The sequence below is a fragment of the Haliotis rubra genome, unplaced genomic scaffold (assembly GCF_003918875.1).
Source record: "Haliotis rubra isolate DU_JTF1 unplaced genomic scaffold, ASM391887v1 Scf665, whole genome shotgun sequence".
NCBI lineage: Eukaryota > Metazoa > Mollusca > Gastropoda > Lepetellida > Haliotidae > Haliotis > Haliotis rubra.
This window is the reverse complement of record NW_025767374.1, coordinates 578,491-604,014: the sequence shown is the minus strand read 5'-3', so window position 1 is coordinate 604,014 and position 25,524 is coordinate 578,491. Positions and strand designations below refer to the sequence as shown.

At 38.8% G+C, this 25,524-nt stretch overlaps 1 protein-coding gene across 2 annotated transcripts; it reads left to right on the top strand.

The window, feature by feature from the left end:
- The first annotated feature begins 813 nt into the window (after positions 1-813).
- LOC124257536 lies at positions 814-23,515 on the top strand. Of its 2 annotated transcripts, XM_046691637.1 has the most exons (14): positions 814-1,044; positions 2,184-2,678; positions 3,181-3,363; positions 7,716-7,731; positions 8,895-8,929; positions 9,977-10,042; positions 11,644-11,783; positions 12,610-12,679; positions 13,185-13,289; positions 14,126-14,182; positions 15,801-15,837; positions 17,353-17,471; positions 22,346-22,459; positions 22,508-23,515. In XM_046691637.1, exons 1-13 carry the CDS (start codon positions 1,024-1,026, stop codon positions 22,451-22,453), a joined length of 1,452 nt encoding a protein of 483 aa, XP_046547593.1. In that variant the 5' UTR covers positions 814-1,023; the 3' UTR covers positions 22,454-22,459; positions 22,508-23,515. The 2 variants fall into 2 exon arrangements, with proteins under 2 accessions (XP_046547593.1, XP_046547591.1); XM_046691635.1 differs by having other exon boundaries at positions 22,346-23,515.
- The last annotated feature ends 2,009 nt before the right edge of the window (positions 23,516-25,524 follow it).

Sequence of the window (25,524 nt, the reverse complement as noted above, 5' to 3'; positions counted from 1 at the left end):
TTATGATAAATGAAAACTATCACATTTTTTTTCTGCACTAACTCATGCATTAAATAATTCATTGTGTCCATCGGTGGCTTCAATAGAGTTAATGTTTAATACTGAAAGAATTGACGAACATTACAGATCATTGTAAAAAAAAGATGAGAGTTGTACCCCATCAAATAATGTTTGTAGTGGGTGGTTAAGTGAACCTCCCGTCCGAAACATATTTTTTGCTCTTGTAACCATGGAAACAGAGCATTATATATATTACATACCAATTTCATATGACCACAACCATATTTTTCTTGAAGAATACACATATATGTACAAGAAAATATAGGTTGTGTCTTGTTATACCATCGGTTGGGGTTGCTCCCTATTTTTATAGGCCTTTTTGAAGAATGGCCACTGGACTATTAATTATAAAGGTCTTCTTGATCTTGAACTCGTGAAGATCCGTGTTAGAATTGATCTTCAGTAACCAATGCTTGTCGTAAGAGGCGACTAACAGGATCGGGTTGTCAGGCTCGCTGACTCGGTTGACGTGTATGTCATCGTATCCCAATTGGGTAGATAGATGTTCATGCTATTGATCACTGGATTTTCTAGCCCAGACTTGATTATTTCCAGACCGCCGCCACACGGCTGGAATATTGATGAATGGGGCGTAAAATTAAACTCACTCACTTGATCACATTCGAAACTGTCCCTCCCTCGATCTCTACTGTGCCTTGGCAGGGCTGTTTTACAAAGTTAAATTGTCGTTTTGACGCGGTGCGGTTTTAGCGAATAACCGTCGGTTGTGTGCAAACGGCAACTGAGAAAGCGTGTGCACAGTGCGAGAGATGAGTGTCAATGTATGCAGTCTGAGTATACTTTGTAATATTTTTGTTTCTGTGATATAATATTCTGGTTAGAAAGTGCACGTATTTGGATAGGGATACTGAGAGCGCATCATCTAAATCTAGATTGCCGACAAGGCTGCATCGCACAGGCCTTGTCGTTGCTCCTATAGACATCGATGTCGAGAAATGCTGCATGGAGTCCTCTGTCTATCAGGTTGGGGAAACCTACCGATCGGCTTATAAAAGGCCGAACGGGATATTATAGGCCGTTCTGCCTATTTTGCTATAGGCCGATCGGGCTATATTTGACCATTATTATTATTATTTCACAAACTATCAATTTCCTCACGAAATGGTGTTATATGATCATAGAAATGAATAGTTAATGGACCTCAGCTTGAAAAAAAACAAGTTTTTGGACAAAATGAAAATTTATATAAAGTTCAGGAAAAGATGTTTCATTTCAGAACACAATTTTGCACAGATTTTCATTTTGAAAACTAAAACTGAATATCTATGTCATTAATTTTCAGTGAAAAATGTCAAAAATATTATAGACTTATGTTTAATTAGCAATTTCCAAACTCCTTTATTATGTGATGAAAATGCTCAAAAAGGGTTTGAATGAAAACCTCAGGACATCAAAACTTGAATGATGTTAAATTATCCTCATGCGGAAATGCACCACTTTAAATTTATTTGATAAATATCATATAATTAAAGGCCAATCGGCCTATAGCAAAATAGGTGGAACGGCCTATTATATCCTGTTTGGCCTATTATAGGCCGATTGGTAGGTTTCCCCAACCTGTCTATATTGTGGATTTCTGACATTCGTGTTGTCATCTGATATGGAACTATTTGATCGACATAGCTACCTGTACGGGCATAAGCAATGCGCATGATAAATGCACTATATTTATTCACACTCTATTTTTCTCAGTTACTCACAAAATCTACTCATCAATATATGGATCAATGTTAACATGCAAGTTTATTTGTTGTGTAACGTTGCTTTCAGCAAGTTTCCAGCTGTATGATAGCAATCTGTAAATAATCAGGTCTGGACCAGACAATCCAGTGATTTATGACATGAACACTGACCTATGCAACTGGGGTATTACAGGCATCAACCAGAGAACCTGACCACTTGATTCCGTTAGTTGCCCCCAGTATGGGTTGCTGAAAATCAATTTGGATCTTCATTGGTTGGCAGCATGGAATTTTTGAAACATATTGTTTTACAATAAATTTAAATTTGAATATCTCCATGTGATTACACTGAATCGTGACACAGTCTTTGATCTTCCATTATTATTTAATGACCAAATATATTTCAGTCTTATTGTCCAGATGAGGCGCAACTTCTATCGAGATGATCAGTTTGAAAAACGTCAGTACGGCGACTCTCAGTATGATGATAGTCAGTATGGAAGACCTCAGTACAGGGACACACAGTATGATGATAGTCAGGATGGAAGTCCTCAATACAGGGACATACAGTATGATGATCATCAGTATGACGGTCAATATGAAAATCATCAGCACAAGGACACACAGTATGATGCTCGGTATGAAGATGGCCCTTCATCAAATCGACAGGCTACGTTTGTGGAGCTCCTCAGGAAACAGAGTGATGTCATTGATAAACTTACCGATCGTGTAAGCAACGTAGGAATGGGACAGTCTGGTGGCTATGACTACGAGTATGAGGAGGTATACGAGGAACCCTACAGCTATGAGTATGAGACCTATGACAACTCTGTCTTTGAAGATCCTTACTACAGTGAAGGGATGGGCCCAGGACCTATGAGAGTCGTCGGAAGGGGCATAGGGCCACGTAGCATGGTGAGTCTTTAGCTGCGTATATGCTATCTCTTACTTCTTTCCACCCAGTTTGCATACATTTGAGTGCAGTAGATATTTATAAAATATGTCTTTTGTCCAGATAGTGATAACAGGTAGCAATACCCCCAGAATGTTTAAAATCGGGGCTAGCCTAGTGGTTAAAGCGTTCGCTCGTCACGCCGAGGACCCAGGTTCGATTCCCCTCATGGGGACAATGTGTGAAGCCCACTTCCGGTGTCCCCCACCGTAATAATTGCTGGAATATTGCTAAAAGTGGCGTAAAACTCAACACACTCACTCACTCACTCACACACTTAAAATCCTACCCTCCCTTCAGATACCTTTAACATTAGTGAGTGAGTTTACTTTTACACTGCACTCAGCAATTTTCCAACTATATGACGGCGGTATGTGAATAATCGGGTCTGGACTTTTAACGTTAGGAAACCAGGTATGGGTTTGCAAGCATGTGCTTATTTCTGAAACGATACTGTTTTTACAGGCCAGAGGACCTCGGGCAGTGATGAATTACAGAGGAAGACCCAGAGGAGGTCCTAGAGTAGGACCACTTGGGGCACATAGGGGGAGCAGGGGAATGGGTCACTATGGCAACGGAATGGGAGGACGACCGATGGGACCAAGGGGAGATGACTACCCCTACAGAAAAGATGGTCATGGAGGAAGGGTAAGAGCAGCTTCTGTGATTACACATGCGGTAGTCAGATACTTTGTGTAAACAAAGTGAAAAGGTTAAAGGAAAATATTTTATTCTGGTAATAGGTCACAAGTGAGAAATTATTTGTCACAAGATGTTTGAACCAGGTTTAAAAAGGTTCCCAGCTCTCTGACTTGTCACTATATGTAGGTTAACTGTCAGGATAGATCCCCTGACTGAATGCTAATCGTAAGAGACGACCACATGAATCAGATGTTTATGCTGTATGACTTGGTTCATTGCGTGGCCCCAAATTGATTATTTGATGGTCATATTAGTTTAGGCTAATTAGTTTAGGTAAGTTGTGTATCAGGCATGCAGTGTTGATTGTGTCATCGGTTGATAGTGTTATTGATTGATTGTGTCATTTGTGTCATCGGTTGATTGAGTCATCGGTTGATAGTGTTATTGGTTGATTGTGCCATCTGTGTCATCGGTTGATTGTGTCATCGGTTGATAGTGTTATTGGTTGATTGTGTCATTGGTTGATTGTGTCATCTTGGTTAATTGTGCCATCGGTGTCATCGGTTGATATTGTCACTGCGGTTGATTGTTCCATCGGTGTCATCGGTTGATTGTGTCATCGGTTGATAGTGTTATTGGTTGATTGTGTCATTTGTGTCACTGGTTGATTGTGTCATCTTGGTTGATTGTGTCATCGGTTGATATTGTCATTGCGGTTGATTGTGCCATCGGTGTCATCAGTTGATTGTGTCATCAGTTGATTGTGTCATCGTTTGATAGTGTTATTGGTTGATTGTGTCATTTGTGTCACTGGTTGATTGTGTCATCTTGGTTGATTGTGTCATCTTGGTTGATTGTGCCATCGGTGTCATCGGTTGATATTGTCATTGCGGTTGATTGTGTCGTCGGTGTCATCAGTTGATTGTGTCATCTTGGTTGATTGTGCCATCGGTGTCATCGGTTGATTGTGTCATTGCTGTTGATTGTGCCATCGGTGTCATCGGTTGATTGTGTCATCATGGTTGATTGTGACATTGGTGTCATCGGTTGATTGTGTCAGTAAGTCCTGACTGCATGGTACATTGCTCAAGTCAGCCACTGATTTGACTGGACCTTTTCCTTCTTATGGTGAAGTGCCATTGCTGGAACATTACTGACTGTGGCATTAAATAACATTCATTCATCAGTTTACCATTTTTTACAAAAATATTTAGGATCGGTTACTCATCAGTAACCTATAGTGGTGGTCGATTAATTGAAATAATCGAAGATTGAAGATTAAGCTCTGACCCATCGCTCACATTTTCTCATAACCGAACACAAACGATTTTGGACCTACTTGAAGGTGGATCATATCTTAAAAGTTGTCAGGGCCTTAAAGCAGGTTTAATTCTTAGAAACGTCACTTCATTTACTGAAAAGTCATAACTGATTATTTCTCTGGGAGGTTTATATGTTAACGTAATATTAGTCATCACTTTAAAGTAGCAAGTTGCATCATTTTACTTTGGATGTGAAAGTCGCAAATGCCATTTGCGCAATATCTAAGGGAAAAAAAAGCAACAGAGGGCTATCTTATACTTATCTGCAATCACAACCTGAACAGGAAAATCTTAAAAATGACGCTAACCAATTTTTTTCGATGATTGCTCATGGTAATAAACCAATCATCAATTGTGAGATTTCAACCGATTCCCAGCACTAGTATCCTAGTGGTTAAAGCGTTTGCTCGTCATGCCGAAGGTCTGGGTTTGATTCCCTACATGGGTACATGTGTGAAGCCCATTTCTGGTGTCCCCCACTGTGATGTTGCTGGAATATTTCTTAAAGTGGCGTAAAACCAAACTCACTCACTCACTCACTGTGAACAATACTAGTCATGGACAGTGAGGAATAACAAAATGTTATGTTCTACCAAGTCGAATGTCGGGGAACAGAGACTGCTACAATACGTATTACTGTTCAACCCAAATCATATATTATTACAACTTTATAACACAATATCTCACATTCGTGCAGTAGTTCCATTTATTAGCTAAAAACACAACCTCCATAGCGTTGGGCTTGGGACTGGAGACAAGTTTCTCATGAGACTTGGACAATAAGCCCCTTCTGTGTTCCTAACGCAGGACAGGAGTGATTTGTGTATGGGGTCTTCATACTCTGTCTCACAGTCCCTGAACCACCTTATTTTCCCATACATCATAGCCCTCTCTGCAATGCAAACGCCCTAAATGAACCAATCTCTGGTTTCCCTGGGGCTCCTTTTCAATATAAATGGGTTTATTTGTTATAATCAAAATTATATAATATTCAGAGACTAAGCTTTAGCCTATGGGTCTTCAGTTTTGTAAGACCTGACCGATCAGACACTTTTCTCTTCTCTGACATGTTAATGACTAGTGGTATAGATTATTGATGGTGTTTATATCACAAAGTCTTTTACTGGCTATTCCCACCATGAATACCAAAGTCACCCATTTCTAGGCCATATTTGAAAGAAACCTCTATGATTTTAGCAGATAGTGTAACCTTCCATGACATCTTATGGTATGGCATTTCTGGTGTCCCTGCCGTGATATTGCTGGAATATTGCTCAAACTTAAAAGTGGTGTAAAACCTCACTCACTCACTCATGGTATGTTACTCTATACTCTGATCAACTTACTCTAATATGGTAGTGTTACTGTATACACTATGAGGCTATATTCACCTAATATTAGGTAACGAATACTCTGATCAAACTAGTTGTCTAGTCTTTTCTCTTCATAGCGCAGAATATCTTTTGGTCTCTACAATTATTATTATTATTAATTATTCATCATAATGATTTACAATGTTGACAGTTTATTTTGTAGAACTGATCTTGTCAAATTTTGTATGTAATTTATAGTTATGATAAACTAACATTAATACTAGAAGGCTAGTACATATCACATATCTCGCTTTTGAAAAGGACATAGACAAATAAAAATTGTAAATATTCATGCCTACTAAATTTTCATGAAGGTTGTTCAGAGGCAGCTTATTAATTTGACACCAAAGAGCTACTAAATTTGATTTTGTGTGGTTGTTGGTCAATCTGACATAGTGAGTCAGACAATGATGTTCCACCCCAGGTGACTTTGTTACTTTCCTTCTCACATCCTGTGGGAGGCGGAGGGGTAGCCGTGTGGTTAAAGTGTTTGCTCGTCATGCCGAGGGCCCAGGTTTGATTCCCCACATGGGTACAATGTGTGAAGCTTATTTCTGATGTCCCCTCCCATGATATTGCTGGAATATTGCTAAAAGGGGCATAAAACCCAATTCACTCACTCACTCTCACATCCTGTGTTGTAACTGAACAATTCCAAGGTCACTTGCCCTCTGTTAGTTGTACACCACCTATCTGACTAAAATAAATTTAGTAAACATTATGATTAAAACTTTAGAAAACACAAAGTATTAAGTCAATTAGAACTTTACCCTGGACATGTGGCAATGTAGGTATTTAGGTTAATTTGGTTCTGTATTTCTGTAACTATGCAATAGGACATGTGCATTTGTTTCTAAACATGATCAGCATGATCAGCAAGAAGATGATCTGTGAAGATCCGGGTTAGAATTGATCTTCAGTACCCCATACTTGTTGGAAGAGGCTAACTTAACGGATCAGGTGGTCAGGCTGGCTGATTTGGTTGACACATGTCATCACATCCCAATTGTGTAGATCGATGCTCATGATGCTGATCACTGGAATGTCTGGTCCAGACTTGATTATTTACAGACCATCGCCATATAGCTGGAATATTGCTGAGTGCTTTCGTAAAACTAAACTCACTCTCACTCAGCAAGAAGATAATTACTATGTGGAATGCATATGCATTGTTTAAAAATGAGCTGTCCTTGGTATTAATGTTAAAATGGGAAAGTTCCTATGCTATACATGCTCTGGCACAGAATTTTCATGTTTCAAACCTTCGTTTGACTGACATTTTTCACAGGATCATTTTCCAGGTTTTTCCAGATCTGACTTTCAAATGTTTCTCCACGACTTAATCATTTCATTCTTTTCAAGATTTGACTGTCAGATTTAAGTCCTCCAATTTAGTATTTTCAGTTTTACAAAATTTGATAGTGAGATTCCACAAGTTGGTTTAATTTAAGTCCAATCATGATTTAATTAATTTTATTTACTAATTGAAAATATGAAGCTTTTGATGATTTGACTGTGAGGCCCACTGCTGGATAGTTTTCAAGATTTACTGATAGATATAGGTGCCAGGCTTGGGTAAGTTGTTGCCAACGTCCATCACCACAACCCTTCCAAACAGTGTATCCATGGCAACCTAGTGAAGTGTATGTTCTGTTTGTTGCAGGCCGACCTCAAACAGTGTAAGATGATTGAATGTACCTACAAACAAAGCAGCCCTCCAACATAGAGACATTAACATATAGTCATTGTCACGTCCCAGACGTGGTAATGAGGCAGACGGACGGTTCTAGCCATTGGTTGGCCTGGATCAGGCCATGGTGAAACAATGAACTACCAAATATGGTCGCAGGACTGTGGCCAACTGTACAGTGTTTGATTCAGCTTAGAGAAAATGTTCCAAATTGTAACCATGGTAACGTGTTGGAACACAGTTCAACAGTAAATTTGTACATTTGAACACAGAACATGTTGATGTGAATATTTTTCATCAAAGTCATTTTCACGAAAATATATTTAGTTGAGGTTACCATGGTAATGGAAAATGATTCATTACTAGCTGATCCGTCATTGATTTACTTGTAAACATATTAAAAGGAAAACAATGTTGTCGGATTCCTATTCTCGTTATTGCAACACCTTTTGAGCTTCATTACAGTCTTACAATGTAATTACTTTCAACACTGCCTTTGAGCTTGCACCGATTTAAGCTTAAAAATATATTTCAGAGTAAAGGCATGATATGTCATTAAAGAAAATCCATATATTCAGCTCTCCCAACATCTTCAATCCAGCTTTCTCAATCCTTACCATTGCTGCCTCCTTACAATGACTTAATGATGACTACCGATATTAATGTTGTTACCTCTCCAGCAATGAAAGCAAAAATGTTATTGAAATTATGCTGTTTAGTTGGAAGTTGAGAAAACAAATGAAAAACTTGCTGTTTTAAATTTGATTAACTTTGAATATGATTCAAGATCCCAAAATGATACCAGATATTTTTATGTTGATGTTCAAGTTGTGGTATCTTTTTACCATGATCGCTATGTAGGAGTAATATTAAGTGTAGTTGTGTAGCCTAGTTAAAGTGTTTGCTCGTCACGCTAAAGACGCGGGTTCGATTCCCTGCTTAGGCACAATGTGTGAAGCCCATTTATGTTATCCCCTGCTGTTATATTGCTGGAATATTGCTAAAAGCGGCATAAAACTATACTCACTCAATCGTGTCAGTCCTCATAATGCTTCAAGTTGAAATATATGATGCTAAAATATATTAACCTTCCTTATCTTCAATAATTGCATAACATTATTTTGTTTTATCTTTCTTCACGCTGTATTGCAGGTAACCTCTATCTGGAGGCCATGAAGAAGAATATGGTAAGGATACTGTTTTATAATCACGGAAAGTAGTTTCAGCATGCCCAGGGTTCTACATGAATGCAATGCTTATTGGCATGGGTAAAAGATTGGAATTTTTCTTATAATACTTGAAAGAGTGGACCTAGGGACCGTTCATAATGTATGGCTAGGGGGAGGTAGGGTGTTGGTTTTTAGGGAGAAGCATGTATTTTATTATTATTGTGATATTGGTATTTATCCAGCGCTATAGTCCATCCCACATTCGTGATCAAAGACCTTCTTTGTTTTTCCCTCGACCATTGGATCTCAGTCTCAGTGGCACATCATATTGCCAGGACTGGGACACATAGTCTCAGTACTTTGTCCAAGTTTTACAGCACGTTGCTCTACCCGCAACTTGGTGTTTGCACGTATTCATGGTCATATACCAACAGATTCGTGGGTTCTTATAAGTGCACAGGGTTGTGTACTGTACACTAGGGGTTGTGATAACACTGAAAGAGTCTTCACACAAAGTTGACTCCAAGGTTTTTACACCCGGTCACAGGTGGACATGTACATTGTGACTGACCCCCTCTAAAATTTAAGTACAAAATATGTGACCCCCCTGCATGTCATGTACAAAAACAATGCCCCCCCCTTTTAAGCATAATTTTTTATGTACAAAATTGCTGACCTCCGAAGTATATGTACAAAATTGATGACCCTTTCTCCCACCTCCCAGAACAAAATGTGTGACCCCCTTAAATTCATCATCTACCTCCCTCACTTCTAATTTCAATTGGGGTGGGGTAGAAATGTTTTTGGGTACAATGTGTGAAGCCCATTTCTGGTGTCAAGTGTGGTGTAGCTGGGGTATTGCTAAAAGCAGTTGCTCAGTTCAGTCTACTCCAATAATTTGGCATTAAGTAACATGTGAACCAATACTGTATTGTGTACAAAGTGGCTTTGAACCAAACTCTCCTTCTGTATACAACCTGTGTAGTTGGCCCAGATGTGGTAGCAGGCCACCATGCCTTGACAGATCCTGGTACTACTACCGATCCATGTTTTGTTTGTGCACAGCCCACCAACCCGGACACCCTGTCTCTCTACTGCCCTGCCTGCAGCTACCTGGCCAGGAACAACATGGTGAGATATAGCACAATTTGGTGAGATATAACACAATGTGATGAGATATAATGCATTGTTGTGAGATATAACAGTGTGGTGAGACATAACACAATGTGGTGAGATATAATGCAGTGTGGTGAAATATAACTGTGGTGAGATATAACACAATGTGGTAAGATATAATACAATGTGAAGTGCTTCAACATGTGGTGAGATGTAACACAATGTGGTGAGCTTTGGCTTGTGATGAGATATAATGCATTGTGGTGAGATATAACACAATGTGATGAGATGACACATGGAGATGTATACCACGGGTTATGGATAACACAATGTGGTGAGATATAACATAATCTGATGAGATATAACACAATGTGATGTGATATAACACAATGTGGTGAGACATAACACAATATGATGATCTTCAACATGTGATGAGATACAACACAATGTGATGATCTTCAACACATGATGAGACACAACACAATGTGATGATCTTCAACACATGATGAGATACAACACAATGTGGTGAGCTTCAACATGTGATGTGATATGGTGCAATGTATTGAGATATTAAACAATGTAGTGAGTTTTGGCTTGTGATGAGATATAATGCAGTGTGGTGAGATATTACACAATGTGGTGAGATATAACACAATGTGGTGCGATATAACACAGGATGAGATGCAACACAGTGTGGTGAGATATAATACAATGTGGTGAGATATTACACAATGTGGTGAGATATAACACAATGTGGTGGTGAGATATAACACACAGTGATGAGATATTACACAGTGTGGTGAGATATAACATGTGGTGAGATATTACACACAATGTGGTGAATGTGGTGAGATATTGGCTGTGTGATGATGATATTACACAATGCATTGTGGTGAGATATAACACAATGTGGTGAGATGAGATGAGATATAACACATGTGGTGAGATATATACACAATGTGATGTTATATAACACAATGTGATGAGATATAACACAATGTGGTGAGATATAACACAGATATAATGCAATGTGATGAGATATTACACAATGAGATATTACAACATGTGGTGAGATATAACACAATGTGGTGAGCTTTGGCTGAGATATTACACAATGTGATGAGATATTAACAATGCAGTGCTGTGAGATATAACACAATGTGGTGAGAGATATAACACAGGATGAGATGTAACAATGTGGTGAGATATAACTCAATGTGATGAGATATAACAATGAATGTGGTGAATTATAACACAATGTTGTGAGATATTACACAATGTGATGAGATATAATACAATGTGGTCATATATGACACAATGGTGTGAGATATATATCACACTGTGGTGAAAGATGACACAATGTGATGAGGTATAACACAATGGTATGAGCTTCCACACAAGTATAACACTTGTGAAATATAACACAATGTGGTGAGATATAACACAATGTGGTGAGATATAACACAATATGGTGAGAAAAAGCACAATGCTGAGCCATAACGGGACAAGTTGGGTTGTGTTCTCTCCCTCAACGAGTTTTGCATGATGAATCATTTATGTTGTCAATACTGATCCACCACAACTGACTTGCCCTGATATCTTCATCATCCCTCCAGGACTTCCTGAACCATCACAAGTCCCGCACACACTCCAACCAGATGGCCCGCGTCGAGGAGATGCCGCCATACATCGCCAAGCAGGTCAAGGACACTATTGCCAAGATCTTTCAACAGCACAAAGACCAAAAGTCTCTAATGTAGGTTTGGTCATGTCCGAACAAACACATGAGGACAGAATACGCTTCACACAGTCCCACATCCTTGTCGTTGTTTGATTGGTTTGATGTATAACGCCGCATTCAGCAATATTTCAGCTATATAGTGGCAGTCTGTAAATAATCGAGTTGGATCAGACAGTCCAGTGATCAACATCATGAGCATCGATCTATGCAATTGGGATACAATGAAATGTGTCAACCAAGTCAGCGAGCCTGACCACTCGACACTGTTAGTCACCTCTTATGACAAGCCAATTCTAACCTGGATCTTCACGGGTCACATCCTTGTCAGGGTAATATGTGTATGTGTAGTAACATGTTTCTGACCCTGTGGGGATTCTCAACAGAGTTGGGGGTGGTAAGGTAGCCTAGTGATTAAAGCGTTCGCTCGTCACGTCAAAGACCCGGGTTTGATTTCCCACATGGGTACAATGTGTGAAGCCCATTTCTGGTGTCCCCGCCGTGATACTGCTGGAATATTGCTAAAAGTGAAGTAAAACTAAACTCACTCACTCACTCAACAGAGTTACTCACAATCTCCCATGATTTTGGCCCTGGAGGGATTCTGTACCCACTATTTTCATGAGAATCAAGTGTGTGTCCTGGCTTACCCAGGTGATTCTGACCAATGCTTTTGCTATCAACCACATGCCCATCTATAATTAATGACTTCATGAGACTTAAATCGTTCTTACATTGACCAGATGCTTAATGCCGAAAAGGTCGCATGGACCCTATGATTTGAATTCCATATGTTAAAGATTTAGATAGTTGAAAAGTTTAGTATGTTCATCTTTCGTTTCAGGTTCTGCTCAATCTGCGACCTTGATCTACACATTCCTTACTCAGACCATAAGAATTTGGAACTTCATAAGGTGAAATGATGTTCATCATATCCCATCGTTGTCAGATCAGTCTGGTTCATTCTTCACCTTTCTTCCAAATAGTTGCAGAGGTTTACCTTGAGTCCTGTATTTGGGGGTCCCTGGGACTCATACTCTTAATTTTCAGGGGTCCTGGACTACAAAATGGGGGTCCCAGACACTTAAATATTATTATTAATACTATGTTGTAATATTGTTGTAATTCAGTTACTGTTATTGTATTGTGTATCATGTTCATCACATTGTTACAGTAATTAAATTGCAAATGATACCATAACCCGGCTAGTAGCAGACTCAGTGATAAGTTATTGTTACTTGATTGAAATTTTTACAAAAAGTATTGGTTTTTTTCTGCGTCCTCGTGGATGTGCTAATAAATTTCGTTGCGTCCTTTGTCAATTTTTATCAAACCTTTATTTAACATTTGTCGGACTGGCATATACCCAAGAAGTTGATGACACCATCTATAAGTAAATATTGTTATGTTTTATTTCAGATTCGCTGTAACACAATCAAGCTTGGGTGTTTAATATGCAAGACCAAGCCCTTTAACAGTTTCTCCGAGTACAAGGCTCACTGTAAGATTGACACCCACATAGAGGTAGGCGCTACACATCTCAACATGCTCATTAATCAGATTGTTAAATAGTGTGATCAAATCAATTGTTGCACCAATATTCTAGACCCTTCATTTGTAAGTGTAAAGTTTATTTTCTAGAGGTCTATTCTTAATATGACTACTGGGTTATCTCCCTTCATTCGAGTTTACACCGAAAGGAGCCATTTCAGTTGTAATCTTCAATACAATTTTGTATGTTTGTGTACTAGTATTTTTTGTGAAATTGTTGGACGTGTTGTTAGGTAGCAGTGTGCGAAATAGCCACTGGCCTGTTAGCCCATGGCTAGTAAAATTCAAGTCGAGCCAGTAAATCTCCAGAGTGACTGGCTTAGTGAATTTTCATGAGGCCATTTGTTTTTGATGGTATTTTATCTTTTTGTAATCTTTTGCTTAGTTTCTACATTCAAATTTCGGGCCAGTGAATCATTTTGTGGGCTAGTAACATTCAGGCATAGCTAGTCCGACTGGCGAGCACAATTTGGAAACTATTTCGCACACTGAGTTAGTTTTAGGAAATGGGTTCAAGAGAGATGTGAATAATCTTTTTTTAAAATGTTCATACTTACCATGTTCATATATTTTTGCCTATTGTCATGCAACTGCTGTAATCCTATTTTTGGGTCATTGGCAATGACACAGCATTTGTTAAAGGATTTGGATTAAAAGTTTAAAGGATTTTAACATCTTTTATCCTTTCAAGCAATACACATTTACTTAAAAAGAATATACATGTTGAAGTCTAATAGTTAACTCTGCTTACAATTTGAGAGTCCACTGTTCACCTTCATTTTGTGAGCTAAATGTGTCTGGTGTTCCAGAAAGCTGAGGTGGAGAGAAGGAAGAGTGATGATCTGATAGAGAGATGCACTCAGCTGGTGGGTAGACTGTAAATTGTTTAACTTATCCTATCTCATGACTTGCATCCATCACGTGAGATAGCATAAGTATATAAATACAATGCCGTCTGGAAAATAATATTTTTTTTTTTTTCTTATTCTTGCAAAAATATGACCGGCGGATCCGTTAAAACAAGAAATAAAATTAGTCTGGCCTAAAAAGCATAGAGCCACAAGTTACTGGACGTTTGAGGTAGGCACTAGGGTAGGGTGACCATAACAGTTTAAGACATAGGCATCCTACAACAAAAATTCAAAATGAAATGCAGAGAAATAATATGGAATAGAATGTACAAATGGATGATGAAAGAAGAAAAAGAGTAAAGTAGAGTGAAAACAGCAGCTACCAGTAGAAGAGAGATTCCCTTTTGTATTTCACATTAACATCCATAAGCATTTGTTGGAGAGAGAAATAGAGACATTTTGGTTATTGTTGGGGGTAAGAGATTAGACCATTAGATACAGAATTTAGAATATTTTTCTCAAAAATAAATGCCTGTAAATATTGAACTGATATTTGAGGATCTGAATCCCCTAGCCAACATTCAAATTAAAAGTTATATTTTGTTTATGAATATATTTATTGGTATTAATAATATGTGATTCCCGTAATGCTGGACTTCGGGTTCTCCCAGCAGGAAAGGCTTGTAGGACACTTGTAGGCTTGGACAACAGGGTTTTAGCGGTAAAGTTATCATAACTCCCATACTCTAACATAGGCTTATGGTAATTGTAGCACTGAGATCCTTTTTTATCCCCCCAGCATGGAACCCGGGGGGGATATAGTCGACGCCTCGTCCGTCCGTAATCGTTTTGTTTCCAGAGCACAACTGAAAAACCGTTCAATATTTTTCATAAAAAAATGACAGATGTATCAAACAGAACCTAAGGTGGTGCCTTTTGCTGTTTACAGATTTTTGTCATTTTTATTTTTCTTGGTTTCCATGGTAACGTTTTGGACTTGGTCTCAAAGATGAGGGGTGAGCTTCATTTCCAGAGCATAACTCGAAAACGGTTCAATATCTTTCAACAAAACTTGGCAGATATATCAAACAGAACCTAAAGTGGTGCCTTTTGCTATTTGCAGATTTTGGGCATTTATACTTTTCATGATTTCCATGGAAACGATTTGGACTTCATCCCAAAAAATCAAGTTGGACTTTAAGTAACTCAGATGATTTATTCTTTCAAATTTGTGGCTGCCGGGGGAATTTGTCATCTTTTGATGACTGCTGTTTCAAATGGAGTCGGGATGATCTATTTACTCCGACAGTGTGGCCCATTGCTCATCTTGTCAACCACTGGTTTGTTTTGACTCGTACTCAATTACTTCCAGGTCTCTGTTCCACAATGCGGTCTTACTGCTAAGACTATCATAACTCCGTACTGTAGCACAGACTTACATCAATCAACGTGCTAATGGCCAGTATACTTAGAGTTACCTGTAGTGACGAGTCCAGAGTAATCTTCAGTGTCCTGAGGTTGTAGTACTATAACACTCACTCCCACTATTCAGAGACAATACACTTAGATGTGTAGGATGAATGATTCATAGTTTAAGTGAGGACATCAATATTGTCAATGGTTTTCATTCCAGAAGGACTTTCCTCCTCACAAAGATGGTGTTGCATATGGTGAGTGTTGTATATGGTGAGTGTTGCATATGGTGAGTGTTGTGTATGGTGAGTGTTGTAGATGGTGAGTGTTGTAGATGGTGAGTGTTGGATATGGTGAGTGTTGTGTATGGTGAGTGTTGTGTGTGGTGAGTGTTGTGTATATGGTGAGTGTTGGATATGGTGAGTGTTGGATATGGTGAGTGTTGTGTATGGTGAGTGTTGTGTATGGTGAGTGTTGTGTATATGGTGAGTGTTGTATATGGTGAGTGTTGCGTATGGTGAGTGTTGCATATGGTGAGTGTTGCATATGGTGAGTGTTGCATATGGTGAGTGTTGGGTATGGTGAGTGTTGTGTATGGTGAGTGTTGTGTATGGTGAGTGTTGCATATGGTGAGTGTTGTGTATGGTGAGTGTTGGATGATTTGGTGAGTGTTGGGTATGGTGAGTGTTGGTATGGTGAGTGTTGTGTATGGTGAGTGTTGCATATGGTGAGTGTTGGGTATGGTGAGTGTTGCATATGGTGAGTGTTGGATATGGTGAGTGTTGTGTATGGTGAGTGTTGCATATGGTGAGTGTTGTGTATGGTGAGTGTATGGTGGTGAGTGTTGTATGATGGTGAGTGTTGTGTATGGTGAGTGTTGGGTATGGTGAGTGTTGTATATGGTGAGTGTTGCATATGGTCAGGGGTTCGTAAATCCCTTCGCACGACGCCCGGGACAAGTCAGTTTTCATTTCGGGCAATCAAATAATGGTATCTTACTTGTCCGTGGGCTACTAGATAATTTCCACATATGGTTTCAAACTGCAAAAAAACTTTGATTCAATTTCATATCTGCTCAAAATGTAGCTATTAAATTTCACAATGATAATAAAGTAGAGTTATCTTTCTTTGCTATGTATCACTTTTCAATGAATAGTCCAGTAAACATTAACATCAAATACCATGTTGATTTCTTCTTTCATAATTACATCATCATAATTATGTCATAAAATCAGTGCATGTGAAAAATTAGTCAGGACAAGTTACTTTGTGTAAAGTCACTTGCCCTGTGTATGGTGCTTTTAAAAATATGGTGAGTGTTGTGTATGGTGAGTGTTGTGTGTATGGTGAGTGTTGTGTGAGGTGAGTGTGTGTGTATGGTGAGTGTTGTCTATGGTGAGTGTTGTCTATGGTGAGTGTTGTGTATGGTGAGTGTTGTGTATGGTGAGTGGTGAGTGTTGTGTATGGTGAGTGTTGAGTGTATGGTGAGTGTGTGGTGAGTGTTGTATGGTGAGTGTTGTCTATGGTGGTGAGTGTTGTGTATGGTGAGTGTGTTGTGTATGGTGAGTGGTGAGTGTTGTGTATGGTAAGTGTTGTGTATGGTGAGTGTTGTTTATGGTGAGTGTTGTGTATGGTGAGTGTTGTCTATGGTGAGTGTTGTATATGGTAAGTGTTGTGTATGGTGAGTATTGCTATCGGACACTCAACAATTGCCATCCATCGATAGTTCGATGCAGCGTTACAGCCCTTATAGACACCATGTTGTCTTGCAGCCCAGAGCAGTGTAGTCCATGTTGAAGGCATGTTCTGTACCCTGTGTAAGAGGTTCTTCGAGACCCAGGAGGAAGCTGATGTCCACGCCACCCACAAGTCACACTACAACCATGTCAGAGTGAGAACTCTATGTATTTAAATTCGTTGTTGTGTTATTATGGAAATGATATAATGGGGATTATTTATACAAATTTTGATGTCTTTAATTTACAGTCGCCTGTGGCGATTCTCTGTAAACTGTATACCTACTAACCTGTATAGGGCAAGTCATCTAAGGTGGCAGGCTATGGATCCAGCAGGCTGAAGCTGCCTCCGTGGGATGTAGTGGTTAGAGCGTCCGCCCGGAGATCAGAAGGTCGCGAGTTCGATCCCCGACCGGGTCATACCAAAAGACGTTAAAATATGGTACTTGTTGGTCCCTGCCTGGCGCTCGGCATTAATGGGTACAACAAGGACTGGTCCGCTCGGAGTCAGTATAATGTGTCTGAGTGGGGTATTCATGCTTCACTGCGGTATGGTATCTCAGTGGGCTAGCACTATAAAACCAGCTTAGGTCTGGGCTAGTACAAGCAGCTGCACATACACATACACACGCATGCACGTCGTCATATGAGCGAAATATTCTCAAGCACGACGTTAAACCAATTTCACCTCACCTCACCTCCAGCAGGCTTAAAGTGCCGGGATCGAGCCCACATGTGACCGGGTGTAAAATTCTTGGAGTCAACTTTGTCAGTGTTGTCACTACCCCTAGTGTACAGTACACAACCCTGTGCACTTAAAAGAACCCACGAATCCGTTGTTGTATGACCAGATGGTGGCCACATATGGTCGATTCCAACGAAAAGTGTACACAGCATGTTTGGGCCCATAACAATTTAGCATTACTCTCTTCACATATTTCAGGGTGCCCATCACATCGGAACAAGTGAGACGATTCAGGCCATATATAAGATGACTATTTTAAATTAAAAATTAGGCTTATGGGAGACAAAAACAGGTCATTTTTTTATTCATTTTGACTTATATTTTACAAATGTTTTGTTGAAAACATGTTGTGTGTTAAATACTAGTCAAACTGGATGAACAGAAGTTTATTAATCTGATTGCCAAATATTTCGTGAATAAATCCCCGGAAATGATTTTGTCTAGGGCTTAATTTGTAATTTTGGTAATTTGTTTTCAAGTGGTATTTTTTGCGTTACCTACGAATACAGTTTTCAATGACACTGTCAATTTATGTAAATGCATCACAAGGTTATGTTTTGTATTACTTTTTACAGCATTAATATGTAAAGTACTCAAATGCAATGGCGTTACATCATATTTCTGACAAAGTAATAATCTAAAAAAATGTTAGAAAATCAAAGTCTGATTTGGTAAAAAAAATCACGTTACCTACAAATACCATTAAATATCTTGCTGTTTCCACAGATGAACACATTAGTAAATGATATCCTAAGTTCAAGTGCAAAGGGCCACAAGGTATACGTGTGCCACGTGTGCATCTGAACATTTTCTGTGCTGTTATTTACGAAGATATCACAATATAACCTGTATTTGTAGGTAAATTTTAACTCCCAAATGTTACCTACAACAACTGATCACATTCAAATAGATTGGTGGAATGACAACACGTGACATGTGTTGGTGATTAGTAAGTGTATTTTACATTTTCTGTAAGAATGTTATATAAATAAACCAATGTCACAATAACATAGGATGTATATGACACCTGTTACAACTAACCAACTTCAATTTTAGTGAGGTTTTAAGTCTTATTATTGTAAAAAAGGACTCAGACTGCAAGTGGAATTGACATGGGGCATCAATTTGGTAAGACATGGTGTCCCGCTGGGATTTCCCCAGTCGTGGCTCACGGTATTTGTATGTAACATGTATTTGTTGTTAACAAAATGAAATTGAGAACACAATACGCTACTATAACATAATAATTTATACTAAAGACAATTATTGCAGATCATAAAACTGATTAGGTACGCAGTACTGCCAATTAATAGATTGAAATGGATCCTTGGAATTTCAAATGGTTACATAACTGAGTGTTCAATAAAAATGTTCTATTCAGGGATGCACTGCAGTTCGGGGTTTAGACTTTATTATAGTGATATAATGAATTCTTTTTGATTGAAATGTCAGAAAACAATTTCATCTTGGTGATAAAAGTAAAAGTTTGCATGATATCACGCGATAAACGGTAGATTTGTAGGTAACATGTGTATTCGTTGGTAACATTCCGTATTTGTAGGTAACATCAGTCAGTGTGTTTGAAGTTGTATGTATTGCTCAGGGCTGTCACCGATGCACTTGCGAACATAGGAGAATTGAGATTGTAGTAGAAGTAAGTTGCATGGGTTTAGTAATTAGATTTGTCAAAGGTATGTCTTATTTGTAGATAACTCGTTTTTGTAGTTGAAACTTTCTGTAAATGTCTATCTAATAGCAATTGTCATTGCAAAATATGGGTAATTAAAGCAGAGTTATAGTTCAGTAAGACGTATAATGTATTGATTGTTTTGGTGACATGTTTATCTGTACATAATGGTATATGGTAATAGTTCAAGCGTTTTAAACATTTGTGATGTGCTTTCTTTGAATACAGTTGAAACATTTGGTAAATGAAATTTCAGGTGTAATGATTTTAGTTCAATTTCTATACTTCTCATCAACAGTTGAGACTCACTAGTGTAAATATAGCCACTTACTTCAGGCAACTGTTTTAAAATAGATTTTGCAAAATATTCCATACTGTTTAAAGGTACTGTTTACACATGAAATGATGTATTGTAAAACAAATTCGTAATATTGAAAAGGTTATTGTTCAATAAATGATAAAAATCAGTGAAAATTGGCGAATTCTGAACAAAACTACACACCAAAACGCAGCTGTTCACATGTACGATATTTACACATGCTTTTCAGCAATTTGATGAATGATTCTTGTGCAATTCATCTGCATAAGGTTTGCAGTTGGTTCTCCCAAGGTAGTGGAGAAATCGATCTTCGATGTAACCACACATATATATACATGTACATAACACATAGTGAGTGAGTGTTTGAGTCTAAACTTTTGATGAGTAGTATATTTCCATCAGTTAAAATGACATTGCTACTTTCCGACATACACTGAGACAAAACAAAGAGAAAGCCTTAAACTGGTTGTAAACAATCTTTATTCACATGTCCTATGCATTTAGATAAACAATTTCCAAACTGTTTGATGTTTTAATAAACCAGCTATGATTTAGTTTGACATATACAAACATTTATGAAATACAAGGAATTATGTGATATTTGTTACCTACAAGTACATTGTTTTTTATCTTCCACCGAAAATTTAGTTTTTGATGCATTTTCAAATTTGTTGTACTTACCGAAAGTTCCACCCGTTGTCTCTCAGATGAATAAGATAGATATGTAACAATGATTTGTTTGTGAAAAGAACACTAAGTGGTGCTATCTCACTTACATCAAACAAAGGTACCAAAATGGTTCTATTTTGTAAAGCTTGAGGTTATAAAACATGAAAGAAACCATGATATGGCTTCAGAGTTTCTATAGTCATTAACATATTGTGCATGCAGAACAACAGTGAATTTGGATGTTAGGCAACATATAACCCATCTAATCACCGGATATACAAGGTATGATGTTGGTATTTGTAGGTAATTCAGAAAATGAGCCTTCAACTTCACTGATCCACCAACTTGTCACTTGTAGAGATTAGTGATGGCAACTGATTTTCACAAGAGGCAAATATGTTGACTTTACATTGGTAAAAAGAATTACAAGGTGCAAGCAATTCTATTTTGGACCCCTTGTACCTAGCTGTGTACACTTTTCGTTGGAATCGACCATATATACGTGCAAACACCTAGTTGCGGGTACAGCAACATGCAAAGCATGAAAATCAGAGAAACACAGAGCGCCTTTGAGTAGCTGAGCTGGATATTGGCGCTATACAAATGTTAGTATAATACTACTACTAATATTAATCTGTGTTTGTTGTTAATTTTGTGGACTGGCTGGTGAAGCAAGATACATTTGTATTTCAAACCCAGAACCCCTGAAGATCTGGATTAGAGTTGGTCTTGAGCAACCTTGTCGTAAGAGGCGACTAATGGGATTAGGTGGTTAAGCTTGCTGTCTTGGTTGACACGTCATTGTATCCCAGTTGTATAGATCGATGCTCATGCTGTTGATCACTGGATTGTCTGATCCAGACTTGATCATTTACAGTCTGTCACCATGTTGCTGGAATATTGCTGAGTGTGGTGTTAAATATCAAAGAAACAAACTTCATACTCAGATGCCATAGGATGCTGAATGTGGTATCACAGACCCATTTTCTGTGACTATTAATGTTATGTTGTTCAGCCAAAATAACACCAGAAACCTACGATTATGGGTTGAGTGAGTGAGTTTAGTTGTATGCCGCACTCAGCAATATTCCAGCTATATGGCGGCGGTCTGTAAATAATCGAGTCTGCACCAGATAATCCAGTGATCAACAGCATTAGCATCGATCTATGCAATTGGGATACGATTACATGTGTCAACCAAATGAGCGACCCTGAACACCTGATCCTGTTAGTTGCCTCTTATGATGGGTTACTGGAGACCAATTCTACCCTGGATCTTCACGGGTGATCATGGGTTAAGTCCAGGGCCTAGATTTTCGAAGCTCTCTTAGCGCTAAGATAGTCGTAAGTGCCATACATTAACATTAACTTACGACTACATTAGGGCTAAGAGAGCTTCGAAAATCTAGGTTCGCTCAGATAATGTTTCTTAGTTTGAGAGCACCATACCCATACCGCTGTGTTTTACAAAGTGTTTACATCTGAGACCTGCATCAATTAAAGCTTTCCTCCTATATTGAGCTGACTTGCAGTGAGGTGACTGGAATACTATATCATAAGCAGCATTAGACCAAACTTAACCAATACAACTGACTTGCCTTATTTTCAGGACTTGTTCTTCAACAAGAACAACCCAGAGGAAGTTGACATGGGTCAGTACCCAGAACCGAAGACCAGCAGCATGATAGCCAGCGGTATCAAGTTGGAGGACATGTAGAGGACATCTGATTCTAGGGCTCTATGTCATCTTCTGGAGGACTCGGAGAAGGTGTTCAGGTCCTTGGGGAAGGATTTGTGGACACTTGAGGTTGTCTTGGGTTCACGTCTGCACAACATGTAGAAGACACTCAGGTTCAAGGAGAGGATTTGTGGACACTTGAGTTTGTCTTGGGTTCACTTTTGGACGACATATAGAGGACAGTCAGGTTCTAGGGGAGGATTTGTGGACACTTGAGGTTGTCTTGGGTTCACCTCTTAATGACATGTAGAGGACACTCAGGTTCAATGAGAGGACTAAAGGAAGTTTGAGGGATCCATTACTGGACAACATTTAAGGACTTTCAGTTTCTCGGGGAGGACAAGTGGAAACTGGAAACTGTCTTATGTCAAGCCTTGGAGACCTGACTACCACCAGGCTGGTTCTTGCACTGGACAGCAACTGCTACTAGTCAAAACCGTCTTCTCAAGCACCATTCTTAAGCAGTTCTATGTTTACAAAAACATCCTCAAATCAAAAGAAACTGATACATACTCTGAATACATTCATTCATCAAGTACATGTGTATATTGAAAATGTTTGGGGGTTTTCAATATACATGTTGTCTTTGATTTGTGTTGATTGATTTGTTTCATTTTTTATGCTTCACCGTTTTGTTCATTTTTCACTTTACCTTCATTCCGACACATCATCATTCCCTGTTAATGCAGCAACCAAAGATACATTTACACCACACAGTCATGCTATGGTACACAAATACTTGATAGCTGATAAGTTCCTGTCATCAAATTAATTGTTGCCTAATTGAAGTACATTGGAGTCATTCTGTTTTGAGACAAACAAATAAGTATGAGTAAGACAGCGAGCCTGACCACCTGATCCCGTTAGTCGCCTCTTGGATGGGTTACTGAAGATCAATTCTAACCCGGCTCTTCACTGGTCAAGTATTGCTAAAACCCACTCCCTCATTTTCATGTAATGTTCCTTTTCCATCATGTATATACCGACCTGTGAAGGTCCGGGTTTGAATTGATCTTCAGTAACCCATGATTGTCGTAAGAGGCAACTCACGGTATCGGGTGGTCTGGCTCGCTGACTTGGTTGACACGTCATCGGTTCCCAATTGCGCAGATCAATTGCGATGTTCATTCTGTTGATCACTGGATTGTCTGGTCCAGACTCGATTATTTACAGACCCCACCATATAGCTGGAATATTGCTGAGTCTGGCGTAAACCCTTAACTCACTCACTATGTATATACTACTCAGAAGAAGGGAAAGGTCACCTCATTTTTTCAGATCACTATAGTTAATCTGTAATAGATGAGTGGTATAGGCTGGCTAACTTGGTTGATCCATCATCGTATCCCAATTGCGTAGTATGATGCTCATGCTGTTGATCACTGGATTGTCTGCTCCAGACTCCATTATTACAGACTGCAGCCATATAGCTGGAATATTGCTGAGTGCAGCGTTAAACAACATCAATCAATCAACTTTGAGCAGTATATTTGATAAAACATGCTGTTTTTGCTGTATGAATAATTATTGCTGAGCTCTCATTAATGCTGATTGAAAGAGAATATTTTGCGGTTTTCATATATAAGAAATAAAATATGTATGCAAATTACCATTGTGACTTTGTAGTCTTTGAGTATGGTTTCGGGTGGCTCTCAAGGGTATGTCCCTTGCTGTAGGGGGTGTTTGGCAGCATTCACTAATCAGACAAAAGACATAAGACTCTCAACTAGAAATCCAAATTTTGTTAGAGCAACCTATTATGACATTCTCCACTTTAAAAAGCATGAAGTATAAAACAAGATGGAGCATTCTATCAACCACTGGAGGTAACAAGACTGATTTCAATGTATTAAACTGCTTCATGTTGAAGGGCAGCATACAGTCAAAACAGACCTAAGAATTGTTTACATGAATTTAGACTGTATTTTAAGCATTAGATGCACATATAACACTGTTCAAATTAAACACAATACAATGACAAGGATGGTCAAAAGTTGATACACTGTCTGTGCAGAGTAGTGTCCCTTTGCTACTCCATGATTTGGTGACTGAATAAAAGATACATTGTGATTATGATTCCTTTACAACATGAACATTATTAGCAGGGGCGGATAAACATTTTTGAGAAACAGGGTGCACAGTTCATTTTCACCTGCTTTCACGAGAGTTTTAATGGTCATTTAATAAACTTTCAGGACGGGTGGGGGGAGATGTGCACCCCCAAAGGATCCGCCTATGATTAGCTGTTCAGAGTTGCATCCAGTTAAGGAAATAAAAGTTACTTGCACCCAGTGCAACCTAAGGCAATCACCTTGTTGCACCAAATAAAAACAGGTTGCACCTGCTGCTTAATGTAATATCTTATATAATGCTTGAGTTTTGGTAAAGACGGTTTAGAACAGTATTATAACAAAAGAAATCTGTAGTTATCTTACTTCCTAAACTTTCATGAACAGCAAGTCCTTCAGTCACTGTTCCTACAATAATCAGAGTCACCGTTCCAAGCCAGGTTCTTGTTTTCCAGCTGAAGTCTTTGTTCTTTGAACACAAAATATTAACATACACAGGGTGCAAGTTGATATACATGAGAGGCTGCATTTAGCAGTTTCAGGTTGCACCAGTGCAAGTTCTAAATGCTGAAATCGAGCCCTGCATGGTCATGCCTAAAACCTATGATCGAAGTTCAAGTCTCGCTTCGCCCTGATGATGATCGAAGACTTGAAAGCACTGCGAGTACTGGTACTCGTGGGTTTCACCAAAGTGTTAAATTTTCTTGGACCTGCATCACTTCCAACCTTCATCCCTTATTGAACTGACACACCATCATATTACTGGAATACCTTTCAATGCAGTATTTTTACCCAATCAACCCACTAACATTCTGTAGGGGTGGTGGGTAGCATAATGGTTAAAGCGTTCACTCGTCCCGCTGAAGACCCAGGTTCGATTCCCCACATGGGTACAATGTGTGAAGCCCATTTCTGGTGTCCCCTTGCCGTGATGTTGCTGGAATATTGCTAACATTCTGTGTTGAATTAGTTTATTGATGC

Coding starts and splice junctions, on each gene's coding strand:
- LOC124257536 (XM_046691637.1), top strand. CDS start 1,024: ATGGAGTCCTCTGTCTATCAG. Junction 1,045..2,183: donor TGGAGTCCTCTGTCTATCAG/GTTGGGGAAACC, acceptor CTTATTGTCCAG/ATGAGGCGCAACTTCTATCG. Junction 17,472..22,345: donor CACACTACAACCATGTCAGA/GTGAGAACTCTA, acceptor CCTTATTTTCAG/GACTTGTTCTTCAACAAGAA.